At 45.6% G+C, this 20,750-nt stretch overlaps 2 protein-coding genes across 2 annotated transcripts in view; both read right to left on the bottom strand.

Moving 5' to 3' along the window:
- OXSR1 (oxidative stress responsive kinase 1) overlaps positions 1-274 on the bottom strand; it is a 92,316-nt gene extending 92,042 nt beyond the window's left edge. Inside the window, exon 1 of the mRNA XM_061354808.1 lies at positions 4-274. Coding sequence (XP_061210792.1) covers positions 4-259 — 256 coding nt within the window. The 5' untranslated portion in view covers positions 260-274. The remainder of the gene's footprint in view (positions 1-3) is intronic.
- Positions 275-11,738: 11,464 nt separating this feature from the next.
- MYD88 (MYD88 innate immune signal transduction adaptor) overlaps positions 11,739-20,750 on the bottom strand; it is a 12,802-nt gene continuing 3,790 nt past the window's right edge. Inside the window, exons 2-5 of the mRNA XM_061354805.1 lie at positions 17,586-17,717; positions 15,371-15,551; positions 14,252-14,343; positions 11,739-12,119 (exon numbers count right to left, since the gene is read on the bottom strand). Coding sequence (XP_061210789.1) covers positions 11,965-12,119; positions 14,252-14,343; positions 15,371-15,551; positions 17,586-17,717 — 560 coding nt within the window. The 3' untranslated portion in view covers positions 11,739-11,964. The remainder of the gene's footprint in view (positions 12,120-14,251; positions 14,344-15,370; positions 15,552-17,585; positions 17,718-20,750) is intronic.

Below are 20,750 nucleotides of genomic sequence, written 5' to 3'. Positions count from 1 at the left end.
CACCCGCGCACGCCGGCGACACCGCCGAGCGCACGCCCCGCCCACCACGGCGGGGCTCCGCCCGGCGCCATCTTGAGCGTGGCGCCCCTCTGCCGCCGCCACACCGCGTTACCCACGGTTTGCTCGGCTGCCGCCACCGACCTCCGGAAATGGACAGGTACGGCGGGCTAGTGAAAGCGGGCGGCGGCCCGGGGACAGTCGTTAAGGACAAGAAAGGGAAGGGCGGGGATGCCACACACAAGATGGCGGCTGCCCACATCTTCCGCTCCCTGAGGCGAGAAGCGGGAGGGGCTGCTGGTTTAAGACCCACTCCGGGCTACGATTGGCTGTCAACGGCCGAATTCATAGCTCCCATTGGCGGAGAGGCTGTCAGTCGCAGCTTGTCCTTCTCCAGGGTCCCTGCGCCTGCGGGCGCTCTGGTTGGCGCTGGGAGGGAAGGCCGTGCTGCGGCGGGAAAGCGGTGGCCGAGGAGGGGGCCTGCTGTGAGGGGAAACCAGAGCAGGGAGGGCGGCAGGTGGTCCCAGGCGCAGCCTGCCAGCGCCCCTTCTCCCAGACGTGGTGACAGCAGCCCTGTGGTGTCTCGCTGGTGTGCTGGACACATTATAACCCACCATGAAGAAGGGGGGAAAGCGATGGTGTGCCCTTCCCCGGATTTGGTTCAGGAGGGATGTTTTAATCCTGAGGCAGAGAGCCAAGCTACCGTCTTCCATTTGTTTCACCACCAGCCCAGCCTTGCAGTGAGCAGGTGTGGAGCCTGGCCCAGGCGCTTGGAGGATCTACATTCCATGTTTAAAAATAGGTCCCAGGGTTACGATGGGTATGGAGGGATCAAGAGGTCTGGCTTTCTCCTTGCCCCCTCTGAAGATGAGCAGTTCTCTGTTTTCCCAGCTGCTGGATGCTTCTGCTTGCTCCCCACTGCAATTTCAACATGCATGGATATTTCCAACACCCTTATCCTACAGTTCTTGACCCACAAGTCTGGAGCTGGAGCTTTGTTGATCTGGATGCATTTAGAAGTACAATTGGACGGTGGGAAAAAATATCAGATTAAAAGAGTGAGGAATATGAGGCTGTCTGGTACCATGAAACACAAAGCAGGTGTCTATATATTTAGGTTTAAAGTGTTTGCAGTTTGGGGATCTGGTTTGGTGTTTTTTTCCCCCGATGTAAAATAGTGCATCTCTCACTCTCACCAGTCACAATAGTAACCATCAGGAGAACTGAGAATGTCTGTATCAGCTTTCATTCTTTGCCAGTCACTGTTCTTGTAGCTTGATGTCAGGCACTACTGTGAGTCAAAGAACATCAGTTATACATATTTTTAGCTTATTAGGACAAATTCCTGAGATGCCTCTGATGAACCAGGCTTTGTGGAGGGCCATCATACCCTGCCAAATGCATGGTCTGACTCCACTATTTTCACTTGTGCTACCTAATGCAGGACACGAAGTCCTTCCTTTTTTTTTGTCCTACAGAAGCAAGAGGCCCACAGCCCCATCCCACTTGCTGCTGTGCAGGCACTCAACAACGATGGTCTCTGTCATAAGAGAGCTTACAACTGAAAAGCTGTTTGTTTTCCATACTTCTCTGTGTTTAACATTCCTCTGCTGAGCCATTTTTAATATTTGCTAAATATGCCGTAATTACTGCTCAGAACTGTCTCTGTGATCTTTTAACCGTGTTATAAAAGGAGTTTATATAGCAATTAAAAACAGGTTTTAGCCCAGAGCATGCATTCGGGTAGCCAGTGTTGTATTTCTGATAGCTAACAGCATGTTAAAATGGATCTGAGCCAGGCGTCAACAACAAAAAGAGACTTGTATATGCTGAATTTTACCACAGTGGTTTTTAAGTCAGAACCATATTTTGAATTCCCTTCTTTTGGGCCAAAAATCCTCCCCCTGAAGGCAGTGCTAAAACTCTATTGATTCAGATCGATGGGGCAGGATTAGGTTCACAATGAGCCTTGTTCTGTAAGAATTAGTCGACTTTGATCAAAATTGAAATTTACAATTTTCACTGGCAAGAGCACCAGTGGCCACATAAGCATGCACAGATGAAGGTTGTATTCCATTTTTCCAGCTCTGCAATGAAAAATACATGTCCATGTTTCAAACCACAATGTCTTGTTCACATAGAATCCTCATCGCACAAATTTTATACTATTTTGTAAATGAACTCAACATGTTGGGTCCCTCAGAAGTCAATCATTGCTGTTGCATTCATCCATTCAGGGGTTGCTTTGCCCTGAGTCCAATGAGGGGATCAAAAAACAGAGCTATCTTCAGCTAAGGTCTTAGTCCTTTGCCCAATTCAGATCTCTGAGCATCAGCTTCTCGTTTCATCGCTACTATTCTGCTCATCTTGCTTTTCCTCATTTCCTTTCTCAGTTTCAATGAAATTTATTGGCACTATCCAGCTCTGTTTTTCTTTTCTTCCCCATCCATGCAATATTTGCTATTATTAAACTGATGTTTAATGAATAGATCGGTGATTCTAATACTCATCACACAGATGCTACTACCTTTAGTACTTGTAAAGGATACTTGATGGTTAATTTACCTTATCATCATCACAAGTATAAACATAAACTAACTTAATTTACACTTGGGTTGTGGAAACTTGTCTAAACTCCAGTTTGCATGTCGAGGCATTGCAGATTTCACCTATCTATTCATGTAGACACTCAGGTACATGATTTTCTTCTTGTTACAGCTGAAGCTGCTCTTTCAGAGCAGCCATGCAGAGGCATTGCTGTCACAGTTCAGTAGTGTTTGGGTTCACAGCATTTGTTGCTGCATTCCTAGTTAAAGGCTTTTTAAAGCATTATAAACCACTGTTTGTAAGTGCCTGTGCATTAGCTACCACAGTTCTTGCAAACAATAGCAGTTAATGTGCTTATTGAACTGCTTGGTACGGGCATGGCTTGCTCAACAGAGGGGCAGGCCAACAATCCCTGGCTTATTGCATCCGGCATAGGGCAAGTGCGCGTTGGCAAGCAGAATGCCTGACCTTGTTTCACTTCATAATTTGACCACTGTTCTTTCTTCATGGCAACACTTTCAGGTTTATTGAAGGGACCTTGCTCCATCAAACAGCGGCTGATTAGTTAACAAAGTACAAGGCAGTTTCCACTCCAGCCAGCAAAGGCAGGCCTGGCACTTTATCTTTGGGGATTTCTCCTGGCAGCTTTGCTTTGGGGTTTGAGAAATAACGCAGGGAGCATGCAGTGGAGGGGAGCAGTGACTTAAAACCCTCTGACTGGAGCAAGTTTTTAATAACAGTTGTTTTCAAAACACAAGGCAAATGCCAGTCTAAACCGGCAGGTTTTCCTAAGTGACCCTGTGTACTACCATGGATCTCTACCCAGTCATTGAGTGCTGGTGTGCTAAAGTCATTTTAAATTCACCTTTGAGGTCACTTTGAAGTCAAGTAGCTGAAGGCCTGGTTATAACAGGTGGATTCTGGTTCCCACGGTATGTTTACAGAAACCAGCTTTTGCTCTGCCAGCACACTTCTTATCTCATCACCACTGCCTCAACAGAAACTCAGCACTCTTCTACTTCCTCCACTGAAAATGTCCCCCAGATTTTAAGCTCTAGGAAGCAAGCAAAGAGTTTATGACCAAGACAAGGGGTTGTTTTCAATTACTCTTCCCTTCTAAGTTTATGATTATTTTAGTATACAAATTGAAAGCCAGTTAAGCCTCTCTGTAACAAATTACAGCTTTGCTGCCTCCTTCCAATCCAGTCTAATACAAAATCAATGCTAGGTTTAAGAAACAGTTATAGCAAGATCTTGATGACCACACACCTGAGCCATGGCTTAATAATCAGCTATTGCCATGCTCTGATTTACAATAATGCTTTCTTCATACTGCTTTGTCTCTACAGAAGCTAATGAAAGACACTTCTGTGCCCATACCTCTTTTCACTCTGAGAATGTCACAGCTTCTAAGGACAGAAAGGTTTTCCCAGTGGCCTCTTCTGTACAGGGTAAATCTCCACCATAAATCATTTTCTAAGCATCTGAGCAGAATGGGGCAGGTGTGTGTGTGTGTGTGTATATGAGAATGTGTTCCAGAGCTTTTTCTTTCATTGTTAAAAGTGCAAAATAAGCCTGGTGCAAGCACCCAGACCCTGCAGACAAGCTGGTACAACTGGCCTGAGTCCTTTTAGAGTTGATGAAGGGTGACCAAGGGCTGTACGTAAAACTTTGTGTGTGTATTTAAGACCATTTCAGACAGTTTATTATTCAACAAAACTATTATAGAAAAATACGCAGCCTGGACATAACTCTTGACAGAAATCAGTTTAGCAATGCCAGAGAAGATCGTCTCCTTGGCACTTGCAGTTGCGGTAGGTAAGTCCCATGTATCTCCGGGGACTTCAGCGTCCTCCTGAGGGCTGGTGATGGCAGGACTGAATGCAGAGGGCAGCTTTTGGAGAACAGATTGCTACTCTCAGGTGATACACCATAGATACTCAGTCTGCTGGGAGTGCTTGGACCCAATTTACAGTTGGCAAACTTCGAAAAAATAAAATAAAACATCTTTTGTGACATTACAACGAAGAAAGATGAATTCTTTTAAAAGGCAATAAGAAGAGAAACCCAAGGAACAGAAACATAGGAAACATAGGATCGAATAAGATTTCATTCACTTCTTGCCATCTGGGAATAAGGTTTGTGAGGGAACATTGTTCTTATCCTCATAAACTTCTCAAACTAAGTTAAGGCCAGTCAAGGTTGTGGTTCACATTAGCAGATTCTAATGACATGAGTTTACAATAATAGTCTAATAGTTCAGTGTAACAGTGACTCACAGCTTATTACTGCAGTGATAGGAATGTAGAAATCTCATTTGAAAAAAAAAAATCTATTTGGATAGTTCACATCCTTTCCTCCCTACTCATGAATTCCTCTGTCATTGACTGCTGGCTGCTAAAAATAGGATCCTTTCTGTGTATCTGAAGTAAAGGAAAACCTAGAATCAGAGAGACAGTAGGAGGGCACCAGGTTCCTTACATACGGAGCCTTTGAGACATATTTGTAATGAAAGCCCTCTGAGAGGGCAGGAATGTTTTTATAAGATGAGAACAATACCAGTGTAAGAAGGTATTTTGCAAGGAAGAAGGAGAAGAGTTAATGAATCACACCAGCTCCCAGCTTTGGTGGTTTGCACCATGGGTATGGAAGGATTCCTCTTTCTATGAGATGCAGGACCAAGCTGCAGTTTTGTCTTGGGCAAGCTGTTCCACTTCAGCAGCAGGAGAGGAAGCTTCAGGGAACAGCTCAGGAGTGGCCCTGTGGGCTGATAAGGAGCCACAGGAGGAGACTCTCTAGGAGTCACTTGAAGTTGTACAAACCTCTTAAGTACAGCAGCAGGAAAGAGGAACTAGAAAGACACAAGTAAAATATCTGCAAATTAAATGGACTACCACCACCACCCCTTTGAAAAAGAAACAAACCCGCATGTCATCTCAGAAACAAACCACTGAAGTGTGAAACTGTGCGGCAGGAAAAGCTGTCACAGGAATCAGAAATGGATTTAATAGAGAAAAATTGACTACAGCATAATTTGTGCAGATTGCTAGCTGAGAGACCCACAGCTCCTAAAGGCTTAGCTGTGGGCACCATCTGCAAAAAGGTGTGGAAAGCAAAATTTCATTGTTGGCACTTCTACGTGTACTGAATGCTTCCTCTTCAATACAGGACAATTAAAATCAATGACAGGATGCTAGGTAACGGAAGAAAATCAGGACTGATCAATATGCATGACTTGGAGCTGAAGAAAAACCCGTCTGCTGAGAGCAACATGCTGATGAGGCAAGATTTCCAAGAACTCAGATAAAAAACCTTAAGAGTTTCCATTCGTGATGCTCGATAAAACAATGCAGCTTGGCAGATGCCAGACTGCAGAGCTAGGAGAGGTGCAGTCACCAAGGAGGCTAAAGAATAACTGTTAAGAAAAAACAGGCAATATTCATTTCTAGACTAAATTGCTTAAGAGTCAAAAATGTGATGCTTCTCTTCTTTGCTTTTCTTTCTACAGATCTCAAAAGCCCTTTGCTGATACTGAAAAATAACGTCTTTTGCATACCCATGTGAGGTTTTAGAGATGCTGAAACACTGACATTTTAAGGCCAATGTCCATTTTAGTCCTCAGCTCAAAGCACTTTAAATCTCATTTCCATGTATATTTCAGCTGGGGGTGTCTGCCAGAAATCGAACACCAAATTTTCCATGATTCAGTAGTTTTAAACCTGTCACCCAGATTTCTGAATGCTTTTGAAAATGTTGCTGTAAAGCATGGCATGGGGACTGCCATGGCTCTGGCCCGACAGGGAATGGCACACAACCTGCAGGTTTGTTCACCTGGTTTTCCCCTCCTGAATGGTGGTTTTTGTTTTGGAGGCAACAGATCGTAAACTGGCACCCAAGCACCTTAGGACTTGCAGCTCTTCCACTGAGTTCTGCTGACACAAACAGAAGGCAAACATAGCTGAAGATCAGAGCCAGAAAAATGCTGCAGAAACTTTGTGAAAGTTCACTTCATTGTCACCCCCACATTTGCCTGACCGTATTTCCTGTGATTCCATCCTGTTCCTAACTTTAGCATCCTAAACAGTGGCCTCGTGACTTTGATTTCATTCAGAAAGCAAAGATTCATAGCATTGAGCCTACACATTCTCACCAGGCTTAGTACAAACAAGGGTTCTTCTCCTCCTCACCTCCTGCCAATGCAGATCACATTTATTCCCTCCTTCCAGTCCAGCCCACCAAAACCCCAACCTAAGCAATACCAAGAACTGGGGAAAAGTGGAATCAAAGCGCCTCTGCTAGCTGCAGGCCAGGAGGAACCCCAGGGGCAGCTGATGAAACATTCTCCAGCTGAGAGAGGAGAAATCATGTCTGGTGGGCATGGGCAGCCCCAGCCTCTGCCGCTGCAGGAGCAGCTTCATCAGTGGAAATAGGAGGAGGGAAAAGCATGTCACTAAGCCAGGCTCTGCTATGGGAACACAAAATGCATTGTTTCTAAATCAGACTTTGTAACAGCTTAAGACTCAAATACACCTTCAGTTAATTAAACCTTTGCAGAGCAGCACAGCTCCAGTGGATACAACAATATTCATTCTCCTGAGTGCAGATTCTGCTACAAAATAAACAAGCCTTCTGGGTTGCCCTTGATGGTGGTTCATCATGAAGTTGGGCTGGGTTCAAACGCCAGTGGAGATCAGCTGAACCAGAAGGGGGTTTAATGTAGCACCTGGAGAAAATTACCTTTAGTGAAGTATTTGTATACAGCACATATCAGGTTGTGTAGTAAAACCCCAGCAGGTCTGACAGAGGTGCTTTTCAGGAAGCTCCATTAGCATGCTTTCCAGTAATGTGAACCTTGTGTTTGGTGTTCCTATTTATTGCTGCCTTAAAATACATTTCCAGGATGCTCACACAACATTTTCCCAGCCATTTTTTATGTTATAATTAAATTTTCTTCTGTATGCTATTTTTCTTCCTGTAAACATGCCCTCTGGACCATGCAGGGCCTCAGTCATGATAAAGCAACTCTTCTCATGTCAGCATGAAAGAAAACAGAATTTGATCTGTCAAGGGGCAACGCTTCATCTCTCAGTCTCCATCTCTGAAGCTGAGAATGTTCTGCAGCAGTTACTGAATTTCACCAGGTAAACGCTGTCCTCCAAATAAAGAGGAATTGGTGCTGATTTTCTGCATCAAAGTGAAATAGAGGACTGGGAATATTTCTTTGGCACAAGAGGAACAACAGCTAGAAAAGAGCTGCCACAGTTGGACCCCCTGACCCTGCCTGACTCTGAGCTATGCTCACACTCAAATATAGGCGGAAACCATTAACTGCTCAAACACATGCAGACAGGTGGGTAGTGCAAAGTGGGACTCTCCTGGCAGGCTGCTCTACCAGCAATTACTATCTAGAGTAATATCGTCAGGGATGGTTTCTATATCACTTTCCATATGTTCACTCATAAAAGCCATAGCAAAGACATTCTTTGTATGATTGGAATATTGTCCAGCAAGCAGCACAGCGACAGCCCCTCCTGTTGTGATGTACAGCTTGTCCTTGACCTCCAGAAATTCCTTCCAACCAACACTTCTGTGATTGGGGATCCTTCATCTTTCCTGGGGCAGGGCCCTTGGCCTGGCAGCTGCTGGGTTTCGAGTTATTTCCCTGGCTTGGCCTGACTCTGAGCCAAAGGAAATAAAGCTGGCAAAATCCTCCTGATCGCTGCACTGCAGTGTATCCCCTGCCGGGGCCTCCAGGAGCAGGAGCCAACTGCCTGGCATCCCTGCTTGCTGGGGGCCGACAGCCGAGGCCCCGGCTTATCCCCTCCAGCCTGCTGGGCACCAGGGCTAAAGCAAGTCCAGGACAGCAACGGATGCCGCACACAAAGGCAAAAACGAGCCCTGCAGAGGAACCACACTTGTCTGAAGAACAATACCTTGATCATTTTCCTCCTGGTGTCACACAGCTCTACCTCTCCCTCTTCCAGGCACCACCAAAAGCCTCCTCTGAGGAAGCTGTTTAGGCAGGACATGAAAAACAACACCTCCACCTAGCCCATGTCATTTCTCACTGACACTTAAGTTTGAGACCTAGTATCTCTTCTCCGATGCCCAAGAAGGGAGATTCAGCCTGATGGGTTTTAATTCTTGATTTATTTTAAAAGTTCTCACAAGTAGCAAAAGTTTGGGTTTTGGGGAGAAAAAAAAAACACAGAAGGGTTGACTATTTGCAGAATGGCTACACAACACATGTGCTTCTCCACAGGTTCGATCAGGTTAGAATATAAATATATATATGCATATATATAAAAAAGTATATGATTTGGTACCAAGATTCAACTAGGACAATTTCAGTGAGGGAAGGAAACAAAATGGGACAAAAAAACCCCGCAACATCACAGTTTTATAAGTTCCTTTCTTAAAGGTGTTCAAATTTTTGACCTTCCACTGAGCGTGAAAGAGGGGAGGAGAATCCCAACTGCCACTGAAACGTGTTTACAGTAACTAGACTTTATACTGTTCACAGATGTCACCCTCCACTGTGACCAGACAGGTATCAAAATGTCAGAAGTGCACAAAGTCTGGTTTTTACATAGAAGAGGATACATATTTAAGGCACGTATTTTACATCTTAGGGCTGTTACTTCACTTTTTATTACCCCAAGTAATTATTTTAGCCTCCAGGACAAGGCTGCTATAAAGCAACAGTCTGACAGCAACAACATTCACCCAGCATCGAGTCAGGCAGACAAGGGGGCCAGGACAGAGAGAGCTCACCCAAGCACTGACATCTTGCGCCATTAACTGGAATATTGCATTTACCTATTGGAAGCTAGAAGATTTAGGAATTCAGCTGTGGTTTCTGCTTTCCTGACCAGAAGTAGCCATTTCCCCATCCAATGATCACCAGATTATCTCTCACAAACATGATTATTTTTGCTGCTGTTACTTTTTCCTCATTCCCAACATCCCAAATCCCAAATCACCCAGCAGGACTCGCTACATGAGATTCAATCTGTCAAAACTCTCGCTGTTTTTGGAATGGCCTCCTTAGAAAAGAGTGAAGAGAGAAAAAAACCACTTCTCTTTGTCAGCGGGCAGCACCCTCGCAGGGTGTCAGCACGGGCCATTACCTCCCTCTAGCGTCTGCAGCGCTTCTGAGCCTCTGCTCCCCACGAACTAGTTACCAGAGTCCTTTCAGCTCTCAGAACAAGAGGAATCTGGTTTGGTCCTGCGAGTAATGACCCATAATTAATGTTTACAGACACTCCAGAGTATGAGAATTCACTAAGCCCCAGGAGCGTGCCTGGGGATCAAGCAGCCTTCAGAAACTCTTCTGCAATTAACTTTTACCGATTATGCGGAACCCCCGAGGCAAGCAGCTGTCTCCACTTCTGCAGGATGCCTGAGGGCAACAGGACACGAAGCCCAACGAGTCAGAAACCCCTCATCAGCTTAACTTTTCTCCTGCCATGCCCACAGACTGCTCACTCGTTCTAGCAAAACAGAAAGGTACACACGTCACCTTGGCACAATGGCAGCAGTTTATGTTTGTAGGAGGGTTTGAATAACACCCAGCTCATGGGCCTGTCCAGAAACGAGCCCCGACACTAACGTGATGTGTGTGAACAAGCTCCATCCACCATGTTCAGGTCAATGGCTGGCTGCTGTCAGGACTTTACAGTACCACCATTCATCAACAAGGTGGGCGAGGGAGAGGCAGGAGCACACGTTTCTGTCTGTACCTCAGCCCTGGTAATGCTGTACAACAAATCCTTTTTTAAAAAAACCCAACAAAATCACATCCAACTGCAACCTTAAAAATGTAAACTAGTAAAACATAAAGCTGTAAAATCAACATGAGTCAGTAGCTTAAGTAATGAGTGAAGGGGCAGAGTTCAAGCAGCTGCAGATACATAAGCAAGGTGCCTTTCTTCCCAATTCATAAAGTAAATATTTGCTGTAAATCTATTTAATACACCAAGGGGTTACTTTAAAATGCTACTTTGGGCAGAACTCTTGCCCCAGAGCCCTCTGCACTGAGAACGGATGAGATCCACTGGTCGCTCTGAAGGATCCAAATCTAACAAGCAGAACAAGATCAATGCTGCTCTGAGCCTTAGCCACAGAAATACTGTAATTATTGTGGTGGTTCATTTAAATATGCTCTTTCCTACCAAGGTAACACTAGCCTTTATATTTTAAACAGCCTCATTAATAATTTAATACACTCTTTATTCAATATTTATCTCTATGCCTTTGAGGCACCCCAACAGCTGATGTGTTTTGGAAGGCTCTTAAAGGTGAAGCATTTAAGATCTGGATCCACAAAGATGCATAGCCCCGTTCCTGCAGCAACAGCAGCCTGCACTTCGTGCAGTAAGGACTTTCACAGAAAATAATATGTTTTATGAATTTCTACTAAAGGAAGGCTCTGTTGTAAACATTTCGTAAGATCTGGGAATGTAAAATATTGGTATGAGGTCACTTAATCAAAATGTGACCTGAGCAGAGACAGGCACAACCAAGGTCATACAACAGTGTATTCTTCTTGCTTTCAACTACTTAGAGCAAACTTGAGGGACGGCCTCAGAAAATACTAGTGACAAGGGATTTACCCTGTAAAGGAATACAAGACAGGAATACTGTGATATCACTTGAGGAGAAAAACCTCCACAGAAAATATACCAAGCTCAGTAATTCTGCATTAGTTATAATTACATACATAATTGCTCTGATTTTGCAGATATTGCTAAGCATAATGAGAGAACCATTAATTTCTTTAACAATTAAAATACACTTCTGCTTTTGCCCAAACAAGGACTTGAAGGAGACTGTCTACCCTCAGAACCAGTGTGGGCCAGACTGCCCAGCAGCAGGGCAGGCTGGGCCTCCCTGCTGAAACCAGCCATTCTCATGGCACCAGCCATTCACAGCACAGGAAAGTAGGTCTGAAACCTCAGTTCCTGCAGATCACCAGGCAGCCATGGGTTTCACTGGATTTAAAACCTTAAACATTACTATAGCCATTAAACAGCCTTTAAAATAATAAGAAATACTTGTTTAAGAAAGCCTGCTGTTTGAAACTCTGAGGGCTTATTAAATGCTTATAATAGAGCCTTCTTGTATTAGACAGTATTTAAACATCTATTTTCTGTATTTCCAGTGAAAGTGCTTCCTACACAAAATGCTGGATACTCACTGACTTGAGCAGGAACAGCCACAGAGTTGCTTCATTTCCCCTTCAAAGTTAGGAAGAAGTACAAGAGAAGATTCTTTGCTCCCAGTTGCAGGCTCCAAACACTGACTGCAAGGATCCAGGCTCTGAAGTGGTTCAAGATCCTGTGTGTGAAAAGACACCACAGTCCAAAGGTACAGCCAGGATAGAGCGCAGAAGAACATCTTAACTCTTGTGACTTTGTGTCATGGCAGCATGAGGGATTTTGCCAGTCTTGTCCAGAACCACTTTTTGGTGCAAGGATTGGTGTAGTCACAAATGGTAATGAACCGTAAGATGCTTGGGAACTCATTCTTCATGGTTTTGCACTTGACTGGAATCAGCCGTTTGAGACGAGCACCTGAAAGACAAGTCACACAGGCAAAGGATCACTTCGAGAGTAAGTATCTGAATCCCAAGCTCCCTGCTAACATTTCACTCAACTCCGAGCCTCATCCATAACATGTAGGGCAACCTGCAGTGATCCCAAATGGGTGAGATAACAGCCGAATGCCCTGCAGATATAAAACAACAAAGCACAGCTTCTTGTGGAACACAAACAGGTATATATAATCCTGTCTACTTCCAAGTATGCCTAAAGAGAAAATTCAGGAGACTAAGCTGCTTCTGTAAGGTCAGCTTTGCCGGGTTATCTCCATTTCTTCTTATTCCTACCCTGATTTACTCAGATAGGCTGCAGATGTGTTCCAACAAGGGGCTGCAACGAATCACCTGCAAACATGAACTGCTTTTTTTGAGGCTTGCACAACATGAAAGAAAACTCCTCTGATGGACAAGAAGCTCTTCTAAAGAGGAACCTCTCTCTCTATTCTCCATGGGGATGCCTGGTACCAGCTATCCTGTGCTGCCCACCACATGTGCTGATGCTGAGACCTGGATGAGGCAAATAAGTAAGATTTTGTAACTGCAGTAGAAGCTTAAGTAATCCAAGCTTGCAGAACCTGCCACCAAACCCTTCTGTGCATTAGTTACCCCGTGCAAGTGACTGTAACTTCTGTAAACCTGTACTCGGATGTTTTTACCGGTAGAGCTGAGGTCATTACATACAATGGACATTTCCCATTGTTCTAATGAAAGGTACAATGCCAACAAAAAAAATGGTGAGGAACTAAAAGAACTTTGCTACAAATCATTATGATTGGGGGCTGATGCGACATGCTGGGGCGGTCAGTAGATCAATGGCCATCGTATGAAATTACTGTGTCAGGAAGATGGAGCTAATTCTGAGTTCTGCCACTGGCTTACAGTTAAACTTCTGGATGTCAGGTACCTCGTCTAGAGAAGAGACTTTACATACAGACATTTCTACAAATACTACATATCCTCCACAGTATTAAGTTGTGCTGCACTTACTCCCCAGCAACATGCACAAGTGTAGAATATCTGGTGCTTAGAAAAGAGCAATCTGAACAGACTTGACAGAAGTAAATCGATGGCTTTTCAATTCAGAACAGTGCATGTAACAGATACTGCAACTCCAAGCTGAACATTCATCCCATATTTTGTTTACCTATCCACAATACCCACAGATCTCTGAAAAAAGCTGCATGTTCATTACCTGCTACCCTATTCCCAGCACTTACTCACACCCTGAATTGATTAGAATACTTCTTTCTTTTGTAGCTCATTTTCCATATGGATCTTGAAGCACTTCAGAGAGACTGCAGCTACAGCAGTGTTAGCCAACTTAAGCTGGAGCACTGAATCTCAGACAGCTAAGCTGCTCACTCACTGCCACATAGAAGGTCAAGAGCAGGGCAAGGAACCAAGTTCAGGTCCCTGCCTGCACAACAACATTAGAAAGCCGCCATTCATTTTAATGGCTGCTTCTAATCATGATAAATCTCTGCTTGCTGAGTGAAGGGCATTACAGCCAGCGCAAGCCCTGAGCCTGGGTGGATTTCCACACATGTGAAAGGTATCATACAATCACAGAATGGTTTGGGTTGGAAGGGACCTTAAAGATCATCCAGTTCCAACCCCCTGCCACAAGCAGGGACACCTTCCACTAGACCAGGTTGCTCCAAGCCCCATCCAACCTGGCCTTGAACACTGCCAGGGATGGGGCAGCCACAGCTTCTCTGGGCAACCTGTGCCAAGGCCTCACCACCCTCACAGGGAAGAACTTCTTCCCAATATCTCATCTAAATCTCCCTTCTGTCAGTTTAAAGCCCTTCTTCTATTCCTACATGCCTTTGTCAAAAGTCCCTCTCAGATGTAGGTAGGGCAGTGGTGGGAACCCAGGTCTGAGACTGAGTTACCAGTTCTGTAACTATCAGTTATTTGTTTTCTCCTTTTCCACCCATATTTATCTCAGTTGTTTAAACACACATGAGACTACCCCTCATTCTGCATTTGTGCAGTCCCCAATAGCACAGTGCCCATTGACCTCAGCTGGAGCTTCGTGTGTTACTATAATAAAAACTGTAATGTTGATACACAACTTTAAAAGGGATTTTTGTGAGATCTTACCTGGGGAAAGGCTAAGAGCAAATTTGGTCTGAAAATCACATTCATCGCTTTCCAGGTAATCATCTGAAATGACAACCACCATCCTCCGACACCTGCAATAAGCAGTTAGGGGAGAAAAAAACAGAATGTCAACAGGGATGCTTCCCCTTTTCACTGGTAGAAGTGTGTGCTCCTCTGAATTGGAAAAATGAAACCACCGTGTTCCCACAGGAATGAACTACAGAGCAAGGACTGCTGGCTATGTTACGCAAAAACCTGATTGCAGATACATGCTCATACACCGAAACATGAAGAAATAGCAAAGTCCAGATTGTCCATGCAAACTTTATTTGATCCTCTGTTTAGGTATTACAAAGCCATCTTAACTACCTGCTTTCATGCTGCCTTTACTGACTGAGCCTGACAGGGCGTTTTTAATCCTAGAATGAACCAGACAAAGCTGTATTGTACTCACACAATAGTGAATTTACCTGGGTTCATAAATTGCAGCTTTATTCTCCAATTTGTTGCTTACATTCCTTTGAGGTGCCTGACTGTAGATTACATATTCGGCTCTTTATGGAAGGCTATGCTGTACCACAGCCAGGAGAACAAGGCCTCATAAGGGTGTCTGTTAATGCCAAGCTGTACCCCTCTGAAAGACTGATGTTTAAAATCCAAACACCTGCCTCGGGATTTGTCACTCCCTGCCTAGGGAGTTGCTTTTCTGTCCCGCAGCTCCCACGACACCTGAATCCTACACAGGTCTGAAGGATTCTGAAGTGCCAGAGCCAACACCAGTGCTGTCCCTGCAACATCCACGCTGTGAGAAGGAACTCAGCCTGGAGCTATATTCATTTCCAGATCAACTTCAAGGATGCAACTACAGGATGTTCCAGCCAAAAAGGGATTAAACCTAAGCAGCATCACCGTAGTGGCACCTCCCTTGTGAACACAATGAAGCAACAGGTTTGGGAATGCTTGAGTCTTCCTGCTTGAACCAAGAGCATAAAACAAACCCCATAAAGACATACTTGTGGATTTTTACTGCTTCACTGGCGCCACACTGCAGACATCATGGTGAAATGAACGTCATGTTCCGTTACACTCAGCTATCCCAAGCAGCCATGGTTCACTTACCTCCTTTCTATAAGTTCTCCACTGATGGACCACACACACGTTCCTGGCAAGACATCCCGATCAAACACACAGAGCTTCAGTTTGAACTCCGTTTGTTCCAGCTCCCTGATCATCTCCTGGACAAACTGAAGGTCTTTCTGACAGTAGCAGATGAAGGCATCAAACATCTCTGTTCTGTTCCCTGAAACCATTAAAAATCTAGCTGTTATCACTATAAATGAAGTTAACTCCTGTAGTGAATTCCCACGAGCTCTCACAGACTCAGAATCAGGAGCTGTGACAGACAAGCTCTGTGCAACCTTACGAAGGGAATCTAACGTTTTACCAAACCAGGCTCCTGTCTGCAATGGAGCTGGCCAGAGGTAACACATGTCTGTGCCTTGACCACTTTCATTCACAGTCCAGGCTGTTCACATAACCCCACATCTGCTGGCAGTGGCTGGGGAAGGGTTGCTGAGATGCAAACATGCAAAATCTGCAGAGGCAACAATATCCAGCCACAGGGAGCTGAGGGGAGACAAGAGTCTGGGAAGAGCTGGAGGGAGCAGAGTAACATAGAAGATGCAACTTGGAGCCCCAGAGCTCTGGGATTTTCCTGAGGGTGTACACATCTAAAACATCCCTATAGCTCTGGATCCTATCTCTTTAGTTCAGGTCACAGAGAGTCCAGCCCCCCAACCAAAACCTTCCTGCAGGCCCTTGAGCAATGGCCTGACATCTGCTGTCCACTGAGCTATGAGCTAGGCCTTGATATTTGGAACCTGCAGTTTTTATGGCTGTCAAACTTGGGTACCTGAAGTTATACCCTAAGTAAAAGGCCCTGTTTTACAAAGATGTTAATGGCTGACAGCTCCTGTTTATGTAGCAGTTACCCAAATACTAAAGTGCTGTATGTTAAGAGCAATATTTTTCATAGTTAAGTGCCTTAATACTCCTGGATAGTTTCTCATTGTGTCATTTTATTTCTGTATCAATGTCACTACCTATATTTTCATGTTTTCATGCCAGTTAAGGCCTGTGACAGTGAAAAAATAGGTCAAGCTCTAAAAGCTGCTGTGAAAAGTACCAACCCGGCAGGCAGAGCCAGCCCAAGAAGCAACCAGTCAAGCAGAAGAGCAACTGTCTCCCAGGTCAGTCAAACTGAGGGCACTGCTTTAGGGGCATAGCATTAACTCGGGGGTCACATGAGGCAAAGCTGCCATGTACAAGCATCAGCACATTGGTCTGTGGATATCAGGGGACGGTTAATGTTGTCCCAGTGTACAAATCACAGAATCATAGAATGGTCTGGGTTGGAAGTGACCTCAAAGCTCATCTAGTTCCAACCCCCTGTCATGAGCAGGGACACCTTCTACCAGACCAGGTTGCTCAAAGCCCTGTTCAACCTGGCCTTGAACACTGCCAGGGATGGGGCAGCCACAGCTTCTCTGGGCAACCTGTGCCAGGGCCTCATCACCTGCATAGTGAAGAATTTTTTCCTAGTGTCTAATCTAAATCTACCCCCTGTCAGCTTAAAGTCATTTCCCCCTTGTCCTGTTCCTACAAGCCTTGTAAGAAATCTTTGTGAAAGGTGCCACTGAAAGTCAGACTAGCTAGGGGAGCTGACACATTTCCATTCACCTCGGCTGCTGCCCCATCTGTCACAGAGCTTTACAGGCTGTGCACTTCCTGAGCCCGCAGCTGCGCACACAGCCTGGCACGCAGCTGGACACAGCTGCACAGGCAGAGCCGCACACAGGGCCCAGCAAGCACACATTAATTACAGAGAACTTTGTTTCCTGCTTCCCACCCAGTCTGCTTCAAACTCTGATCCCTTTTTATCTGTGGTGGTTACATCTGCTGAAGACAGGGCAGCGTAGCCAAGGCAATCAGCTCTAACATCCTTCCCCCTTGAGTCCAACCCACCAGGCTTTCAGGAGCTGCTGCTCTGTGACAGGCTGTGCTTAAGGGACACGTTTCTGGGAAGTCTCCTCCCATGCGCATGCAACAGGCTCCATGCCAGCCTTTTTCTGGGTATGGTGTTCTCCAAGGTTGCTTTTCCTCTCCGCCCTTGGTGACACGAAAAATGATGACTACCAGCTAAAGCAATCCAGGTTATGAAGAGTCGCGAGGGGTAATTAATGCAAACTGGGTTTCTGCACTTCTCACAGGGACCTGCTGCAGATGGCAATTCCAGCATGAGGCACCATGCAGCAGTGTAATCATGGGTGCTTACCATAGGGATCATCCCTGGTGGTGATGCCCATCAGCTCTGACGTCCTTGGCACACTGCTGTCTACTGCTGGCACTTGAAGCGGCTGGTCAGCCTCCTCCTGCTTCTTCTGTAAGTACTTCCTACAGTCCTCCTCTGCAAAAGCACACAACCAATGCAAGACACTGCTGTGATGGTGGTTTTACACTGATGGAGTTCTTTAAAATGGGAATAGCTATTTCAGGGATCAGGGATATTACAGGGAAACACCCTGTCTGGGTTTTTTGGTACCTAGAATTTCTCTCACCCCTTTTTGAATTTGTTGATGCTGCCTCCACTGCCTCCTCTAGCAATTAATTCTTGAAGCTCACTCTTGCTATTTACAGAAATACTTTCTCTTATTCATTTTAAACCAATCTCCTCCTATATCCTTAATTCTACTATATTACAGCACATTTGTAAAAGCATGCATCATGTACAAAACAGGTCTCAACTCTACTGTCGTACTCATGACCCAGCTCAACACGATCAGGAAGCGTGCGTTTCCAGCCCAGAAACCAACCGTATCCTGGGCTGCATCACCAGCAGCGTGGCCAGCAGGTCAGGGGAGAGGATTCTGCCCCCTCTGCTCTGCTCTGGTGAGAACCCTGCCTGCAGTCCTGTGTCCAGCTCTGGGGCCCGGAACACAGAAGGACGTGGAGCTGTTGGAGTGAGTCCAGAGGAGGCCACAAAGATGATCAGGTGGCTGGAGCACCTCTGCTATGGAGACAGGCTGAGAGAGCTGGGCTTGTTCAGCCTGGAGGTACTGGGAGGATGCTCTCATGGGAGACCTTAGAGCATCCTCCTAGTGCCTAAAGGGCTGACAAGAAACTGGTAAGGGACTTTTGGCAAGGGCAGGTAGGGGAAGGACAAGGGCGAATGGCTTTAAACTGAAACACATGAGACATTAGCAAGAAGCTCTTCCCTGTGAGGGTGCTGAGGCCCTGGCACAGGTTGCCAAGAGAAGCTGTGGCTGCCCCATCCCTGGTAGTGTTCAAGGCCAGGCTGGACGTGGCTTTGAGCAACCTGGTCTAGTGGAAGGTGTCCCTGCCCATGGCAGGGGAGTGGATCTCTATGATCTTTGAGGTCCCTTCCAGCCCAAACCATTCTGTGATTCTATGACTGTTACACATTTTGGAGTATTTAATTGGGGGTTGGGGATTCTCAATTAGAAGTTTTCATATTAACTGTTACGAAAAAATAGACACATACTGCCTGATTCATCCCACTGCCCTTTGTCAGCCAGAACTGCAGGTGATGACCATGAGTACATACACTCACCACACACATGAGGACATGTAAAATTCTAGGGAGGCCTTAAACAGGCTTTACATTGTGGAAGCACCACTGGTGTGCCCCCACTCTGAGATAACTGAAAGGCAAGCAGGCCTGTCATGTTTGCAACTTCCCAAACAGGACACTGATGGACACATATCTATTATAAACAGGTCATGCTTTAAAATGAATTATAAATCTAAATCTTAAGTCTTCAGAGAAGTGACAAGAAACCCTGCAGCCTCTGCAATATGAAGCTGCAGAAGAACTTGAAAGTAAAAGGAGATTTGAAACCTGGAATTAACAAGATGAAACTCTCTAGAGCCTTCTCCTTTACGTAAGATTAGACAAAACCCGAACAAGTATCAATCAGAAAAGCACTGAACACTGAGAGGGTCAGACCGGCACACCTCTGAGATCACCAGTACAACAGCAGCTGCAGAGTAAAGGATCTTCTGGAAGGGCAGGATGCAGGTGGGAACCAAGTAAGCGCTGCTGTATCACAGCCCCCATTGGTACTGAGCAGTCCTGATGGAAGCCCAGCTTCTGAAACCTGTCTTCTGCTTCTGTCACATAGTTTTGCATATTATGACTGGATCATCTCCTCTAATAAGGTGTCAGATCTGATCGAGGCTTTTCCTGAGGCTGAGGCATTCCCAGTGCCTGTCTCTTCCCCCTTCCTTCCCAGTCCTGCAGAAAAGAAGAACCAGCCGCATTCTTCACCAGCCAGAAGGTTCAGATTTCAGATCTTAGTATCATAGAATCATAGAATAGTTAGGGTTGGAAAGGACCTTAAGATCATCAAGTTCCAACCCCCCTGCCATGGGCAAGGACACCTCATACTAAACCGTATCACCCAAGGCCTCATTCAACCTGGCCTTGAACACTGACAGGGATGGAGCATTCACAACCTCCCTGGGCAACCTATTCCAGTGCCTCACCACCCTAACAGTAAAGAACTTCCTCCTTATATCCAATCTAAACTTCTCCTGTTTAAGTTTTAACCCATTACCCCTTGTCCCATCACTACAGTCCCTAATGAAGAGTCCCTCCCCAGCATCCCTATATGCCCCCTTAAGATACTGGAAGGCTGCTATGAGGTCTCCACGCAGCCTTCTCTTCTCCAGGCTGAACAGCCCCAACTTTCTCAGCCGATCTTCATATGGGAGGCTCTCCAGTCCCCTGATCATCCTCATGGCCCTCCTCTGGACTTGTTCCAACAGTTCCATGTCCTTTTTATGTTGAGGACACTAGAACTGCTCACAATACTCCAAGTGAGGTCTCACGAGAGCAGAGTAGAGGGGCAGGATCGCCTCCTTCGACCTGCTGGTCACACTCCATTTGATACAGCCCAGGATACGGTTGGCTTTCTGGGCTGCAAGCGCACACTGAAGCTGGCTCATGTTCATTTTCTCATCGACCAGCACCCCCAAGTCCTTCTCCGCAGGGCTGCTCTGAATCTCTTCTCTGCCCAGCCTGTAGCTGTGTCTGGAATTGCTCCGACCCAGGTGTAGGACCTTGCACTTGGCATGGTTAAACTTCATGAGGTTGGCATCAGCCCACCTCACAAGTGTGTCAAGATCCCTCTGGATGCCTAACTGTGGGTCCCACCTCTCTGCCTGTTGCCCTGAGGTGTGCATGTTTCATGTCAGGTAAGTCAGTATCTTTAAAACTATGATTTAAGCCACTTTGAATTGGCCAGCGGGTTCAGAAGTTCCACATGAAGGACTGGCATGCAAGCTCCACCTTAAACATGCCTTGTTTCCCGGGTAGTCATGTTCACAATCCAAAATATTGCTAAATAGGCAAGAACAGGCAATTATTTAAAGGCATACTAATACTACTGGTCAGTACAGAGATGTTCATTTTAAGTGT

The sequence above is a fragment of the Neopsephotus bourkii genome, unplaced genomic scaffold, assembly GCF_033783945.1.
Source record: "Neopsephotus bourkii isolate Nb327-2 ecotype Australia unplaced genomic scaffold, CSIRO-AGI_Nbou_v1 NB_745, whole genome shotgun sequence".
In the NCBI taxonomy this organism is placed as follows: domain Eukaryota; kingdom Metazoa; phylum Chordata; class Aves; order Psittaciformes; family Psittacidae; genus Neopsephotus; species Neopsephotus bourkii.
This window is presented reverse-complemented; position numbering and strand designations above follow the sequence as displayed.